The 17,043-nt window shown below is 42.4% G+C and overlaps 1 protein-coding gene and 1 pseudogene across 1 annotated transcript in view; one reads left to right on the top strand and one right to left on the bottom strand.

Moving 5' to 3' along the window:
• TMC7 (transmembrane channel like 7) overlaps nucleotides 1-17,043 on the top strand; it is a 49,164-nt gene that overhangs the window by 25,933 nt on the left and 6,188 nt on the right. Inside the window, exons 6-12 of the mRNA XM_027098119.1 lie at nucleotides 2,909-3,058; nucleotides 4,207-4,380; nucleotides 5,622-5,779; nucleotides 9,606-9,723; nucleotides 10,028-10,125; nucleotides 11,771-11,957; nucleotides 13,887-14,017. Of these exons, the coding sequence (XP_026953920.1) occupies nucleotides 2,909-3,058; nucleotides 4,207-4,380; nucleotides 5,622-5,779; nucleotides 9,606-9,723; nucleotides 10,028-10,125; nucleotides 11,771-11,957; nucleotides 13,887-14,017 (1,016 nt within the window). The remainder of the gene's footprint in view (nucleotides 1-2,908; nucleotides 3,059-4,206; nucleotides 4,381-5,621; nucleotides 5,780-9,605; nucleotides 9,724-10,027; nucleotides 10,126-11,770; nucleotides 11,958-13,886; nucleotides 14,018-17,043) is intronic.
• Nucleotides 6,112-8,104, bottom strand: LOC113615559 (mitochondrial fission factor pseudogene; annotated as a pseudogene).

Raw genomic sequence — 17,043 nt, 5'->3', positions numbered from 1 at the left:
CCCTGCATTGGCAAGCGGACTCTCAACCACTGCGCCACCAGGGAAGTCCCACCAACCTTATCTTTGATCCGGTATATATGCTAACCAGGTCTCTACTGGGTTGCGAGTGGCAGAAACCCAGCTCTGACTAACTGGGCTAAAGGGGAATTGAGTGGCTGAGAGAACCAAGGAAGGGAGGAAACTCCAAATTACAGGAAGGACAAGGATATAGGAATGGATTCAAAACAACCCAAAGCAAGGGCTCCTGCATCTCTGATTCTTCTGGTGGCAGCTTCCTTATGTGTACTCCCAGCGTCACAGGCTCAGAAATCCTTTGAAGAGGCTTGCTGGCTCTGCTTCATTCAGGTACCCAATTCTGACCCTTCAGTTGTGGCCAGTGGGTTAGGGTCATATGCGAACGTGGCATTTCACGTGGTAGACAGACATTTTAGTGGGAGGTGCCAATTCCCAAGAAAAGTGAGGATTATTAATTACTTTAAATTACTTTAACAAACAACTATCCCCTAAAGTACAGTGGCCCAACACGATAGAAGTTGTACATCTTTCTCCCATGAAGTTCTTAGTGGGCCGCAGGTTAGTGTGGAAGAGAGTGATGAACGTCACTCACATTCCATCAGCTCTAGCTTAGTCACATGACCACGGCTCACTGAAAGGGAGGCTGGGAAATGTTGTCCTTGGCTGGCAGCCGCTTCCCAGCACTAGCGCTACACTATGAAAGGAGAACCACCCATTCCTGATGGACGGCTCACTGTCTCTGCCCCAAGGGGAATGCTTGGATGGCCACCTCTCTTACCCACTTCATTGTGCCTGTGAGAGCCGGGCAGTGCTTATAAGCCATGGGGCTGTGAAGCTCCTTATCACAGGTGTAGAAGAGACCACGGTTTTGGCGTCTGAGTCTGTCCTCCACGGAGACCAGGGTTCACCAGCACAGAGAAAACCCCAGAGCCCAGCTGGGCACTCGTATCCTGAGTCAGGATCTGTGAGATGAAAATGAACTGGTGTGTGTCCATCCCCCACGGAAACGGGCAGCATACTGGCAAGGAGGAGCCGTGGCTCATTTTGAGGGCCGAGAGATGCTCGGTAAAGAATTGTTGGTTGATTGGGGTTCTGGCTTTGCTGTTGTGTGCTCACCGCAAGGGCAGATCCAAGTTTTATGGACCGGCAGTGTAGACCGTATGGAGGGGCCGTCTGTAAGACAAAGAACATGAAAGTATCTTTTGTAAATGATAAAAAATCAAAACAAGACCATAGGAACACATTGCTAGAGGCGCTCCGGGGGCCTTGGAAGGGGCCCTGAAGAAGCAGCTTTATCAGCTGAACAGTGAAGCCGCCTCCGGGTCCTGCTCAAGCTTCTGCACCTCCGGGCCTTGACTGCTTCGTGGGGAAGCCTGCAGGGAGGGTGGCTGTGAAGTAATGGGGAGCGGCCTACCCGGAGAGGAGGAAGTGCTACAGGGTGGCAATGGGGGTGGACTTAGGGGTCAAGAGACCAAGGTTCAAATGTGGCTTCACCTCGGTGAACCTCATTTTCTTTGTCTGTGAAACGCACACACCTAGAAGGGTTGTTGGGAGGATTAACTGAAGCAAGGCAGGTGAAGAACTTAGTACTGGGCCTGGCACTTAGACGTTTATTAAATTAAAATCATCATCGTCATCATCATCATTGTACTAGCCCCAGTTCTGCCGCTAGCTCTTTGGATCTAGGGAAATACTTTTTCCCTTCTCTAGATCTTAGCTTTCTCACCTGTAAATGGAGGTTTGGTCTAAATCAGACCATTCAATTGGGGTGAGACCTCAGAATCACCATGGAGCTTTATAAATAGCATATTTCTGGACCCCCCCCACCCATGAGACCTACTGAATTAAAAATCTCAGGATATGAAATCACCCGGGAGTCTGCATTTTGGAAAAGCACCCCAGCTGGTTCTGACATAAATTCTTTGCTGTGAACCTTTGGCAGAACAACTGATTGCTATAATTCCTTTCATTTCTATTGTCTTCACAACTCAGTAGCAAATCCTAAAAATACCCTGGCTTGTCTACAGAGTGTGTGGCATTTGACGTTTTTATGTCAAGTGCCAGAGTGTATTTTTTTCCAGGAAAGCATTTGAATGAGTAATGATTATGAACTTGTGCAACAGAGTGGCATCTGACCAAAACAGGCGCTCGCTCAATATTTGGTTATTTTACTATTTAAGTCATTTATTCATGCATGTATCCATGTATCCAGTATCCATGGAAAGTGGCCATATTTATATCCAGGCATTCCGGATATAAAGGTGGGAAGACAGCCAGGGTACCTGCCCTCAAGGAGTTTAAAATTTAGTCAGGGTAAGGGGCTACAAGCAGTAAACACATAAATGAGATGATTGGAGATTAGGTTATTGCTGTGAAGGAAATTAAAGAGACTGACTGGAAGCAGGAGTCACAACTTTAGATGGGATGGTGGGGAATCTGTGGAGGGGATATTTGAGTGAAACCTGAGGAATAAGAAGGAGGCAGCCATGGGAAGAGGAGAGGGCAGAGGGAACTGCAAGTGCAAAGACCCTGAGGCTGGAGGAGAGGTTCGTGTGTTTATGGATAGGAAAAAAGCCTTTGTCATTGCAGCAGAGTGGCCCTATGGGAGGAAAGATGGCGCCGTGCAGGGTCACGCAGGACCTCTAGGGTGTATTAAAAGAGTTTGGATTTTATTCCAGCTGTGAAAGAAGCCACTGAATGGGTGAAAGGAAGTGATTTTCAACAATGAGATGCCTGGTTAGCTGCCACATATTTAGAACGATCCAAAACTTGACCAAGCATGTCAAAATGGGTGGAAGATGCAGCTATGTGTAACTTTTTAATTTTAGACAAAGCATATCCATGGGCCTGTATTTTGTTCTTCTTATAAGAACGATAAACGTGTTTTGGGGTCAGGTCGGTGGAAGGGTTCAAAAGCAATCTGATCCGGAGCGAGGAGCACTTCCAGAGTTACTGCAACAAGATCTTTGCGGGCTGGGACTTCTGCATCACCAGCCGCAGCGTGGCGGACCTGAAGCACAGCAGCCTGCGCTACGAGCTCCGCGTGAGTGCCACTCAGTTTTCTCTTGGCGGGAGGTGGGGTTACAGCTTGCAAAGGAGCTGGTGGGGGCCAGGCTGTCCCCAGTGCTTAGCTGTGTAGCCCTATGTAGTTTTCAAGAGCTTTTTGCAGAGAACCACTTCCTGGGGTTGATCACCTTAGCCCCAAGCATGAAGCTGGTGAACTGGGGCTGGGAAAAGAGGTAGTATCTTCCCTTCTCCCCCGTCACCTTGTACTATTTTTTGTTTTTGTTTTAATTTAGAAAATTAAAACAAAATTTAGAAATTTTAAATTTCTAAATTTTAATTTCTAAAATTTCTTTAATTTCTAAAATTAGAAATTTTAATTTCTAAATTTTAAATTTCTAAAATTTCTAAATTTTAATTTAGAAAACTTATTTTAATCCTAATTGAAGAAAACTGTTATTCTTTTTTTTTTAATTTTACTGGAGTATATAGTTGATTTACCATATTGTGTTAGTTTCAGGTGTGTGGCAAAGTGATTCAGTTGTACATATACATATATTCATTCTTTTTTAGATTCTTTTCTCATACAGGTTATCACAGAATATTGAGTAGAGTTCCCTGTCCTATACAGTAGGTCCTTGTTGGTTTGTACGGTTATTTTTCTGCTTGATGAGAACCTGTCATAAACATCTCTTAAACCAGGAGAAATAGGACTAAGAATGCTATGGTAATAAGGTGGAGTGGAGAGAATATGAAAAAGCGGAATTTCCAGATTAATCAGGAGAAAAGGAGTAACAGATAGCATCTTGATCAAACCCACCGAAAAAAGGAGGAGACAATGATATCAAAAGTTTAATGAAGTGAGATGGAAGGAATCAAATGAAGTGTATTATTTGTTTAAAGAAATAACATATAGGTAATAGTAACATATAGGTAATGTCCTGAATAGGTTATAGTTCTGTTTTCACATTTATTGTGGAGTTTAATTTCAATCTTAAATAGAAGGTCTGCCTTCATTTAGGAGACATGGAAACTGGTTGGGCTTGGTCCAGGAGGGTATCCCTGGGGGAGATGAATATTTAGGAAACTTTAAAGATCGAGAGGGAGAGTATGACGGTGAGTCCCAGTTTCCACCCCTAAATATCCCTTCATCGCAGTGCTCACAAATGAGCTTTCTTTTGTTCTCAGGCAGATCTGGAGGAAGAAAGAATACGGCAGAAAATAGCAGAAAGGACCTCAGAAGAAACGATACGGATTTACTCTTTGAGACTGTTTTTGAACTGCATCGTGCTGGCCGTTTTAGCGGCATGCTTTTATGCAATCTATAGAGCGACTATATTCTCTCAAGAACACATGAAAAAAGTAAGTGCTCCGTGAAAGTCAATTTAACTTTTAGTCCCGTTGGACGTTATGTATGCTAAGTGTATCGCAAACCTCTCAGGTGGATACTATCATCATTCTGTTTTACATATGGGGATATAAGTTTGGCTGATATGACAGAGAACCTAAAATCAGAGTGACTAGTTTCCACTTGCAATAGAAAAAAAAAAAAAAAACATCCAAAATAGAGTGTTTGGGGTTCCTCCTCCTCCTGGAGTTTACAATGTTCAAATCCAGGCTGGACTGCCTGGATCTAACCCCCAACTGCACAGCTTACTATCTGGGGCCTCAGTTTACCTAAAATAACAGTGGTTTTAAAAATCCAAGTTGGGGACTTCCCTGGCAGTCCAGTGGTTGAGATTCCATGCTTCCGCTGCAGAGGGCACGGATTCAGTCCCTGGTTGAGGTATTAAGATCCCGCGTCCTGCAGCACAGCCGAAACAAACAAATAAATAAATAAATAAAAATCCAGGTTGGTCTAGTGGCTCTGCTTCATGAAATCAATCATCAGGGGCCCAAGTTCCTTCCATCTTGTAGCTCTGCCACCTTAGAATGTGGTCTTCTTCTGTATGGTACCGGGTAGCTCACCACATTCACATTCTAGCCAATGGGAAGGAAGTGAAGGGGATGAGAGCACACCCCTTCCCTTCAAGGGCAGGACCTGGAGGTTGCACTTAACACTTCCTCTTATATCCCTTTGTCCAGAATTTAGTCAGAGAGCCATTTACCTAGGAAGACAGTCAAATTACTTAGGAAATTTAGTTTTATCTCAGATAGCCATATATGTGACTAAATAATCTTTTATTATGAAAGGAGAAGAGAATGGCTGTTCCAAGTCAATTAGTTCAGCCTTGAAAATGCTTTCAGTTGCCCATTGATACAGAATACATGGATTTTTTCTATTTCACCTTAATAAATCCAGTAGAGCTCAGTTTTCTTCTAGTATGGTACTAGATCATGGTTCCTCCGTTTGAACACCCAAGGAAGGAGATGGCTTAGTTTTAGGTGCCATGTTGAATGAAACAAATGTTTTGTTTTGTTTGCTAAACATGTTTGGGTTTTTTTTCTCCCTTTCAGTTCTAATGAAATATAATTGACATACAATACTGTATAAGTTTAAGGTGTTCAGCATGACTTGACATACATACAGTTGAGTTCTTTTAAGGTCAATTCATTTGTGATGCAAATTATTATACTCCTGACCAGTTCTGTTATCTTCATAGGAAATTGACGAGATGGTTTTTGGAGAGAACCTCCTGATACTGTACCTGCCTTCTATTGTGATCACGCTGGCCAATTTTATCACCCCAATAATCTTTGCCAAGATCATCCACTATGAGGATTATTCCCCAGGCTTTGAGATCCGGCTGACAATCCTTAGGTAATGCCTAGACATGCCAAGCACGTCACCACTTGTCCCCTCCCCTGCCCACGGCAGACATTGCTAATCCATTGTGGTACCTTTTCCTGCTGAGCCAAGAGTCCTCTTCAGCCTTCAGACAGCCCCCATGAATGAATCAGAGTTTGCATATGCAGGGAAATCTCTTTGACTTGAGCGTCTATATTTTTTTCATGTATTAGCACATCGACAGCTGAGGGCATAGGGTGGGGCCCTTGGAAGACATGTTGCTCTTAAGATGTTAGAAAGACAAGTGTATACCAGCAGGAGAGTGAGGAAGTGAGAGAGAGAAGGGAAGGCACCTTATAAAGGGTATATTATTTGGCAAGTTGCAACTGGGGCTCAGTCCTATGGGACATCTCTGGGAGTTTGCGTGGAAAATATCTTAGACTTTTCCTATGCAGGAGTGTTTGTCCTCCAGCAAGTATTTGGCCTCCCCTGCCTAAGGGTGGCTGGCTCCCAGGGGCATTAACTTCCTCACGCTTCTACCCCACTAGGCCCATGCATGGCCTTGGGACGAGAGTTACAGTAGGAACTTGCAGTAGGAACCTGAGACTTTTGCTGGAGTGAGTGCTGAGAAAAATGTGGCCCAGTCACCGACTGTGTGTGCTACCATTGACTCTTTTTTTTTTGGTTGACAGTTTATTAAATACACTACATTGTACCTTATTCTGTAGTTTTTTAAGTCATTCACACATGGACTTAGTAAAAATGTACTTTATAGAAAACCATCTGCAAAACTAAAATAAAAATGCACATTTTGCTCACATCTTAGATAAACTGCTGAAAATGTTAGGAATTACTTTATTGAAGGTGATCATGAAACATGAGGCGGCTTGAGTTTAGTAAATCTGACACCAGACCATGACTTCAGTAGTGTTAATGTTGAAATGTGGATGCAAAAATGTCTATTAACTAAACTGTTTAATCTAACAGTGTTTGAGAAACAGGACAATATAAAGTATTATTTTTCCTTTACAGACACTTCTCTAAATCCAATTCCTATACACTTTTTTCTCTCCCATTCATAGAATTAGCTCTGCAGATTGATGAGGCAAAAAAAGTTCCTTAAATAAAACCGAAACGAACTAGATCCTATTTACAAAACATGAAAAGGGAGAATTTTAAGTAGGTGTTATGGCAAAACTGGTTAAAACTATATACAGTCAAGCGACAGAATATACCTTTACTTCTGCAAATATAAATCTTTCCCCACCTCCTTTCTGGGAGAAATACATTTTCAGGGCATGGACTGTAAAACGGCATACAATGCAAAGACAGAAACAAAGAAGTTTGCAAATTCTTTTTATTTCCAGCTGTTGAAACAGTATTTTTGAGAGTTGGCGTTACCTCTAGCGGTGAAACCAGAGCCAGCTATTAAGCAGGCAGAATGCTACAGTAATTGAATACATGACCATTTCTCTTTTAGCACGTTCTTTGTTCTCCTCTTCCAGAAGTTGTAGACGTCTATTTAGTTTGATTATCTTTCATTTTAATGAAGCTGCATCTACGACGGTCATGTCATCTGAGGTTCCTTCAATCGTTGTATCTGTATTTGAAATGCCGTACATGGAGTCAGTCCTGACCAGCTGTCCGTTTAGGCGAACAGCATTTTCACTCATAGAGCGCTCTCTTTTTAGCCTGCCAACTGCATGGATTTCTTCCTTTTGAAGGGTTGGAGGAGGTCTTTCTAAATCCAGAAAATCTAGTGGTCTTTCACTTAGCGTAAGCACACGAGGTGGTGTTTTTAGTGCCAGAGGTTTGAAGGGAGTTGACTGTATAAGGTCAGGATCTGCTGGTCTTGAAAATGGAATGTCTTCATTATTTCCTGCTACAACAATTCTCTCTGGCACCTGCATAATCACACTAACATTTGAAACTCCTTCTTGGAATCCTTGTTCCAGGTCAGCACTTGGTGGTGCTACCTTTAATTTTTCCGAGACCCTCATTCTCTGACTAATAATACCTTCGGTGTATTCCATTTCATACTGAGCTCGACTGATTTCCGCCATCTCAGCAGCAGTGGGAGAAGGAAATGCTGCCCCACTCACTAAATGTGTCCCAACTACTGCTTGCTTTTCGACTATCTGCTTCTGTGCTTCATATTAAATCCTTTCACTTGCTTCAATATGCACGTGCTGGATTTAGAGCCACGCTTGTCCCCCGGGGCCCGCTGGAGGGTCCCCGGCGAGGACTGCTGCCCGCCGGCTCCTGGGGCCCTCGCGTGGGCGCTGTCAGAGGCCGTGGGCCAAGCTCATGGAGGTGCGCGGGCAAATCACCGGCCTGAGAGGCCCGCAGCGGGCTACCACTGACTCTTTATAATTTGTTCTAATGTCTCTTCTCATACTAAACAAATATTCAGTTTCCTAAAAAAATAAAATAAAGAAATGGCAGGTGTAAAGCTGGGCCCAGGGAGTTAACACACATGAGTTAAGGAGGACCAGGTGGGGAGTGTGTGACACTGGAATGTTTTCTGTCTGCTTCTCAAATGTCTCAGATGGCATTTGCATCTTTGTTTAAACAAATCTTTTTATTTTGGAAATTTTCAAACAGGACAGTATAATGAACCCCCATGTGTGCCCATCACTTAGTTTCAGCTATTTACCAACGTTTTGCTAGTCTTGTTTCATGCGGTCCCCCCCACTCTGCTGGATTTTTTCCAGCAAATCTCAGGCAACATGTCATTTCACCTGTAAACAGCTCAGTATATCTCCAAGTGACAAGAACTTTTCTTTTTAAACATAATCGTCATCACACCTCACACAATTAAGTCAGTCCCCTGATGGAGTTGCAGAGGGCTTTCTATGGTTGGTTTATTCAAACCAAGACCCAAAGAAAGGCAGCATGCTGTGTTGGGTTGTTATGTCTCTTAAGTCCCCTTTATTCTTTCAAGAATTCCCCAATTGTATTATGCTATTGATTTGTGGGAGAAGCTGAGGTGTTTGTCCTATAGAATGTTCTCTACTTTGGATTTAGTTCATTGCTTCGTCATGGTGTCTTTTGTTTTCCTGTATCCCTCCTCAAATGTAGATTCAGACTTTTTATTAGATTCCGTTTCAGTTTTTAGTTATGGAAACCTCTTCGGTGGTGATAGGTACTCACGTCCGCCCGAGGGAGGCCCAGTATGTCAGGTGGATGGGTGGGTTTGCTCCCCTACCCACACACTTTTTAATGTTTCTATATCATTTCTTTTTTTTATTACAAACCAAACAATAGATGAAGCATTTAAAAAAAAAAAAAATGAGCCCTCTGCCCTCCTCTCTTGAATCCATCTTCCCCCAGCAGCCCTCATCTTCACGGTTCCTATTGTTCATGCCAACGTTCACATGTTTTGTTTTCTTTTAAAAATAGGATTGTATCTACATGAAACTCTGCAGTGTAGTTTTTTCACTTCTCAGTATATCAGCCATCTCTCAAAGCTGATACTTAGAAGATTCAATTAGTTCTTTCCAGGAATTGTTCTCAGCGTGGCTACATCATCTTGGATTCAGGAGTTCCCAGCTTTCTGATCTGTTTTTTTCTCTACCATTTAAAAATTATTGTGGTAAAATACATATAACATGAAATTTACCATCTTAGTCACTTTTAAGTGTACGATTCAGTGGCGTTAAGTACATGCTCAGTGTTGTGCCACCATTGCCACTGTTTGGTTCCAGAATTTGCTCATCATCCCAAACAGAAACTCTGTGCCCATTTGTAGGTTTGCTGTTAAGAAAGGCAGCTTCTCTGCACCCCAGCCCTGTTCCAAGGGGCCTGCCTGCCCTGAGCCCTCCTCTTCCCATCCTCTCTCCTACCCTCTTCCCTGCAGGTGTGTTTTTATGCGGCTGGCCACCATCTGTGTGTTGGTGTTCACTCTGGACTCCAAGATTACATCCTGCGATAACTACCCGTGTGAGCTCTGTGGCTACAACCAGAAACTCTACCCGGTGAGGCTGCGGGGATGGGCCTCCTGCTCGGTGGGTCATTTGGGGGTGGTAGCATTAGGGTCGAGAGAACAGCCCGTGAAGCCAAGGGTTTGAATCCCAGTCGATCCTCATTCTTGCTGTGTAGCAGAGTCTGGCATGCCAGGCACTTCTAATTCTAAGGGCTGGAAAACCAAAGTCTGTGCTGGAGCTCAGAGGAGCATCCACTGATGCCTTCCAGAGGCAGCAGGATCGGGGGCTGGAAATGGCATTGGGAGAACCTGGCTTTTTCTGCTCCAAGTCAGGCTCGTTTCTCTCTGGGTTTCAGTGCTGGGAGACCCAAGTTGGGCAGGAAATGTACAAGCTGATGATCTTTGACCTCATCATCATCTTGGCTGTGACCCTTTTTGTGGATTTTCCTAGAAAGTAAGTGTGAGGGGTACCCCTCTTATCTCCCCCTACCCCCTCACCCTTTCCCTCATCCCCACCACAGCTTCCCATCACAGCTGCTCTTCACTAAGTGCTGGATGGTTCCGCATCCTGGGAACCACTGACAGCCATTGGTGACTTTGAAAAGCTCCAGGCCATCACCTCCCCCTGGTCCATGATGTGCCCCATGGAAAGGCAGCACGAAGCAGAAACGGTGCTGCTTTCCGCGGGGCTGCCGTGGGGTGACGTCTTGCCAGCCCCTCCGGGCTGCAGTGGATGCCACATTTCCTAGTCTGGGTTCAAGACCGCTTCCTAGTCATGTGACTGAGGGCAAGTTATTTAAGCTCTGTGCCTGTTTTCCTACCTGTGAAATGGGAATAGTAGCAGTGCCCACCTCATAGCACTGTTGTGAGGATTAAATGACAAAATGCAGATAAAAGTACTAAGAACACTCCACGCCACAGAACTCAACAAAACATTAACTATCACCATCAGGATTGTCATTACTATGCTGTCATTAAAAAAGAAAATTATTCTCAGCATCTCCTTGAGCCTTAAGTGAAACCCTGTTCACTTAGTCACTTTTATACCCACATGTACAAATTCTCCTGGTATATGCCGGAAGTCCAGTAAGCCCTTAAAAGTCAACATTAAAAAAGAAACTGTCCTTTTAAAAAATTACACAAATATGAAGTGAACATGTGCCTATTAAAGTTTTTTTAATATTTAAACTTAAATAAATACAGAGATCCAGAGAATAGTGAGAATTGTCTTTTGTTACCTTACCCCTACTTCCCAATCCCACCCCACTCCACGGAGGTGACCCTTGTTCACACTTTGGGGTAGATCCAGCAGTCCTTAAAACTAAAGACACACATTTGTATAAATACATGTGTAAGGAAACACACAGTCTTGCTGGAAGAGTTCTTTTTTACCCCACAGATGGGATCGTGGTACATCCACATGGGTCCGCAGCTTGCTTTTTCTCCCCCATACAAACAAACTACCGTGAACAACTTTCCCTGTCAAGGCACGTGGATTTTCCTCTCTCGCTTTAAGGACTGTATGTTATTCCACTGTACCCATGGCTTCTGATTTGTCGATGCAGCCCCTACTGCTGGGCCTTTAGGTTGTTTCCAGTAGTTTTGCTAATATGTGGTCATGCTACAGTGAACAGCTATGTGTGTTTATCTCAGGCCCCTGGTCCTAGGGTTTTTGTAGAGAGCTTCTAGGATTCCAGGGAGTAGCGTGCAGGGTGGTAGGTCCCCATGAGCCACTTTCTGTGCGGATGCACAGTAGCTCAATACTTTTTGGGTTGAGTGGCAAACTAGAGCACAGAGACTGCCCGTGTCATTTACTGTCAACTGCGACGCAGTGAAGTAGGCTGCGTTATAATGCCCTCACATTCCAGATGAGAAGAATGAGCCTTATCTAACGTTATTTGGCCGATAAGCTGTAGATCTGAGACTTGGACCCTGGTGTTAATGATTCCAGAGTTCACTGCATTCTGCATCTTCTAGACATATGACTAAGCAGTTTCCATAAGAAGTATGTGTGGAAACAGCCCTGATTTTGTGGATGTGGTTCTGTGGCCTTGGCAGACACTGTAGTCCAGGTGATAAATGGTCCTGTTTGTTTCCAGGATCCTGGTGACCTACTGTTCCTCTTGGAAGCTGTTTCAGTGCTGGGGACAGCAGGAGTTTGCTATCCCTGATAATGTTCTAGGGATCGTTTATGGGCAAACCATTTGCTGGATTGGAGCCTTCTTCTCACCCCTTCTTCCTGCAGTTGCAACCTTGAAGTTCATTATCATCTTTTACGTGAAAGAGGTAAGGAGAGGTGGGGTTGAGGGGTCAGTAACTGAGACCATCCTTGACCTTGCAAGACCTTCGGCACACATGCTTGGAGCCCACCCACATCCCATTAGATGTATCAAAATTGCATCCCTTATTTGATACATATTTTTATTCTGGAAAAAAGGCTAATGGATTTTCGCATTTTTGTCATTTTGAGAGTTTTGTTAAGAATGATTTTGCTCCTGTGATTTTAAAAAATGTTTTTTGTATGTAACTACGAGTTGCGTTGCAGTTGATCAATCAGTTGACGGTGGTTCATTTTGGTGATGTTTAACAAAAGGTTTATTAACTAAAGTTTTGTAGTTTTCTGTTTGGATTTTGGAGCTGGTGCATTTATTTTCAGTTCTCAATTATTTGTGTAGCTCCTCAAACGGCTCACAGGCCCTAGGCATTGTACCTGAACTAAGTGCTTAATGGTTGAAGTAGCTCTATAGAGGACTAACTTATCTGGGCTTATTAACCAAACTTTTTCTTTATTGTAGAGGCAATATATGTTCACTATTAAACATTTAAACAATACAGATATGTATTCCATCCCTTCTTCCAGAGGTAGCCTCTGTTAATAACCCCTGACATTATTGATCACCTATTATGCCAAGCCCTGAGGATTCATAAATGGAAGTAATAAGCGTAGTAATAACAATAACAACGATACACCCTTTGAAGTAGGCACTGCTAGTAACCATATTTTATCAATTAGGAAGCTGAAGTTTAGAGAGGTTAAGTAACTGGTCCAAGCTCACACAGCTTATAAATGACTCCTGGGATTTGAACCCAGGTTTACCTCACTCCAGAGCCTAAGCTCTTAATCCAGTAGGCAGGGCCTTGAATTGGGTCATGCTTTCTACCTGGGTGTTTTGGCCTTTGAAGAATGTTCTGATGCTTTCATTTGGAAACTTAAATCGGCTGAAGTCACCAAGGGAGAGATGGATGCGAGAAAGCTCAGAGGAGCTTGTTCTTCTTCCAGAAAATAGGTTAGGCAGTGGTTTCCTAGCGTATAGCCCAGTAAAGATAGCGTAGGGGTAATGGAATGGGTCACAGGTACTGGACTGAGTTCTGACACCCCTGTCTGACTGGCCACCTGCCCCCAGACACAGGGGGGACAGGACACCAAGTGTCCCTGGTGCTCAGTGCCCTCGGCTCACAAGATGTTCCAGCTGCTGCAGTCACAGGAACTTGATGCCCCTTCCCGAGGCTGTAGCTTTCTAGAATGTTAAGGAGGATGCCTGTTACTGTACCCCTCTCCCCGTCCCCACCTGATTTCTCCTTCAAGTCTTTTTTCCCTCAATGGAAATATTTATTTTTAATATATAGGAAAAATACATATGCTTGTAAAATTCAAGCAAATATCTCCTGTTGTGGTGTGTATATATTCAGCACCTGTTTAAACCCCTGTAGAGAATAAATACTTTTCGAATTCTTTCAAATCATCACATTGTACGCTCTTAAGTATCTTACCATTTTATTTGTCAATTATACCTCAGTAAATCTAAAAAAAGAAAGAAATTTACAGTAAAATGTTTAAAAAAATACTAAAAAAAAAACTTAAACAAGATCATACAGTACAGAGTTTTGGAATCTACCCTTTTCATTTCACAGTGCCATGTAGGATATAAAGCTTTTCTAAGGGCTATGTGATTTTCCATTGTGTAGATGCACTTTAACCTTTAAGGAACCCCTTGGGTAGCTACTTAGGTTGCTTTCAGTTATTCCCTGTTATTAACAACTGTAGCAGTAAATATCCATATACTTATTTTTTGACCCATTTTTAAAATTTTGGTCTATACTGCTGACTACTCTAGAAAGATTATACCGATTTACATCCTATAATACATGACTGTGCTCATTTATCCTCAAGGAAGCTGTGCTCTTAATTTTTCCTCTTTCTTCCTCTCCCCTTAGATAAGTCTTCTTTACACCTGCAGACCCTCTCCGAGGCAGTTCAGAGCATCTAATTCTAATTTCTTCTTCCTGTTGGTGTTACTGATTGGGCTGTGCTTGGCAATAATACCTCTGACAATCAGCATTGCACGGTAAATATGACTTTGTCTTCTAGAACATTCCCTCCTTGACATGTCCGTCTTTTATGTTAAAGGCTTCATTGCATTCTTTATTGGCTTTCCTCGTAGTGCTCCACCCGCAGAGGTCAGTAAGTCACTCCTGGCTCAGCCAGGCCCACCTTTGTTTCGGAATATCTTGGGTCACTTCTGAGCTTGGGCTTGCAGGGTTCTCACTGTGTTTGAGAGTGTCGGTTGGCTCTATTCTACCCAGATCCCTTTTCCTAGTATCTCTCTTCTCGTCCCCTTTGGGATTGTTTCTTTGTTTCTGATTATGAAGTTAATACATGGTCACTGAGAAGACTTGGAGTGTCTTCTGTTGCCAAGCACTGTGCTAGCTGCTAGGGGTATAAAGACAATTCAGACATGGCACAAGGAATGTAGTGTCTAGTGTGGAATTTGGAAAAAGCAGAAATGCTCAGTCCTGAGGATGGGAAGTTGAGGGTTCAAATCCCAGTGATGCCACCCCCTAGTGTTCTAACCATTTATACCAGAGGCTGGAAAGAGAGTAAATGATTTAGGTTTTCTGGGCCATATGGTTTCTATAGCAACTATTCAGCTCAACTGTTTACATATCATCTGTGTTGCAGCCACAGATGATATATAAACTAACAGGCATGACTGTGTTCCAGTAAAACTTCATTTATAAAAATTAGGCTTGGGACTTCCCTGGTGGTGCAGTGGGTAAGACTCTGCACGCCCAATGCAGGGGGCCCAGGTGCAATCCCTGGTCAGGGAACTAGATCCCACATGCATGCCTCAGCTAAGGAGCCCACGTGTGGCAACAAAGACCAGGTGCAACTAAATAAATATGAAAAAAAAACCCAAAAATAGGCTGTGGGCCAGATTTGGCCTGTGGGCTATAGTTTGCCAACCCTTGACTTACAGTCTCATGGAATTCCATTTCTTCATCTTTATTGTATTTTATCTTATTTTTTTCCATTTCTTAATCTTTAAATGAAAAGTCTAGAACTTTGAATTCCTCTCTCAGGTTTTATTATTTTTTAAACTAAACTGAGTCTATATATTTTTATTGTAATAGTGGTATGTTACATATATTGAAAAATTCAAGCAGTACAGAAAAGGGTATAAATTAAAGAGAAAATACTGCTCCCCATTCCCACCTCTTAGTCCTACTCTAAGAGGTGACCACTGTTAACATTTTATGAACCCTTCCAGAAAGTTATTATGAAAAATGTATCTTTAATGCATCTGGAATAATACTGTTTGGCAGCTTAATTCTTTTTTTCAGTTTATATTGTGCCGTTTTCCAGGCCAGCACATAGAGAGCTCTCATTCTTTTAAAGTAATTTTTAGCTTTGATTTTTTTAATGAGAAATACATTCACATGGAACAGAACTCAAAAAGTACAAAAGAGGGCTTCCCTGGTGGCGCAGTGGTTGAGAATCCGCCCGCCGATGCAGGGGACACGGGTTCGTGCCCCGGTCTGGGAACATCCCACATGCCGCGGAGCGGCTGGGCCCGTGAGCCACGGCCGCTGAGCCTGCACGTCCGGAGCCTGTGCTCCGCAACGGGAGAGGCCACACCAGTGAGAGGCCCGCGTACCAAATAAAAAAAAAAAAGTATAAAAGAGTATATGGCGGAAGTTCATTCTCCAATTCTATTTCCTAACTACTTAGTTTCTGTCTAAGACAGTCATATCTGTATGTGTTTGTCTCTCTCTCAGTGGTTCTTTATTCTGTTGTATGAATGGATCATAAATTGTTCATCCATTTCCTTAAACAACATTTAGGTTGTTTCCAGGAATCTATTTTTATCCCTAAAATAGAGCTGCAGTGGAATATTTCCTACACAGAACTTTATGATAAGAATGTGGGCAATTCCTGTAAGCCTTAATTTAATTTTTTCCATTGTAATTTTATTTTTCCCTGCTTTTTATTTTGAAAAATTTTAATCTATAGAAAAGTTGAAAAAAGCAACAATGAAAATTTATATACCCTTTTCCTGGCTGTCCCAGCTGTTAACATTCTGCTATGTTTGTTTTCTCTCTGTATATACATACATTTTTTGTGTGTGTGATGATGAACCATTTGAAATTAAGCTGTAGGCATCATGACATTTCATTCCTAAATACTTGAACATGCAGTTCCTAAAAATAAGGACATTCTCCGTTCTACATATCCACAATAACATTATCACACCTAAGAAAATTAATGCCAATATCATATTCCTGCCATTTTCAAATTTCTCCAGTCCCAAGATAGTCTTTTATAGCTTTATTTTTTAAATGAAGATCTTTCAAGTTTTGCTCATTACTTTCGGTTGCGATGTCTCCTTAGTCTTTGATTCTTCAGTTTCCTCACCACTAAATTAAGAGACTGAAGGGCAGACTCCCCACATTCTGGAGTTGTCTGATTGCTTTCTCACAGTGTCATTTAACTTGACCTTCTTCTTCTTTTTTAAATTTCTGGTGCTGAATTTACTGTTGTTCTAAAATATCACCAGAGTAGCTATCTTCAAGTAACAGGTTCTTTTTTCTTTTTGAAGTATAGTTGATTTACGATGTTGTGTTAGTTTCAGGTGTACAGCAAAGTGACTCAGCCGTATATATATGGCTTTTTCTTTTTCACATTCTTTTCCCTTTTAGGTTATTACAAAATATTGAGTATAGTTCCCTGTGCTATACAGTAGGTCTTTGTTGGTTATCTGTTTTACATATAGTAGTGTGTATCCCAAACTCCTAATTTATCCCTACCCACCGGCCTTCGCCTTTGGTAACCATAAGTTAGTTTTCTATGTCTGTGGGTCTATTTCTGTATTGTAAATAAGTTCATTTGTATCTTTTTTGTAGATTCCACATATAAGCAATATCATATGATATTTGTCTTTCTCTGTCTGGCTTACTTCACTTAGTATGATAATCTCTAGGTCCATCCATGTTGCTGCAAATCGCATTATTTCATTCTTTTTTATGGCTGAGTAATATTCCACTGTGTGTGTGTGTGTGTGTGTGTGTGTGTGTGTGTGTGTGTGTGTGTGTG

The sequence above is a fragment of the Aethalodelphis obliquidens genome, unplaced genomic scaffold, assembly GCF_003676395.1.
Source record: "Aethalodelphis obliquidens isolate GAN/ISIS:26980383/991018 unplaced genomic scaffold, ASM367639v1 scaffold120, whole genome shotgun sequence".
NCBI lineage: Eukaryota > Metazoa > Chordata > Mammalia > Artiodactyla > Delphinidae > Aethalodelphis > Aethalodelphis obliquidens.
This window is presented reverse-complemented; position numbering and strand designations above follow the sequence as displayed.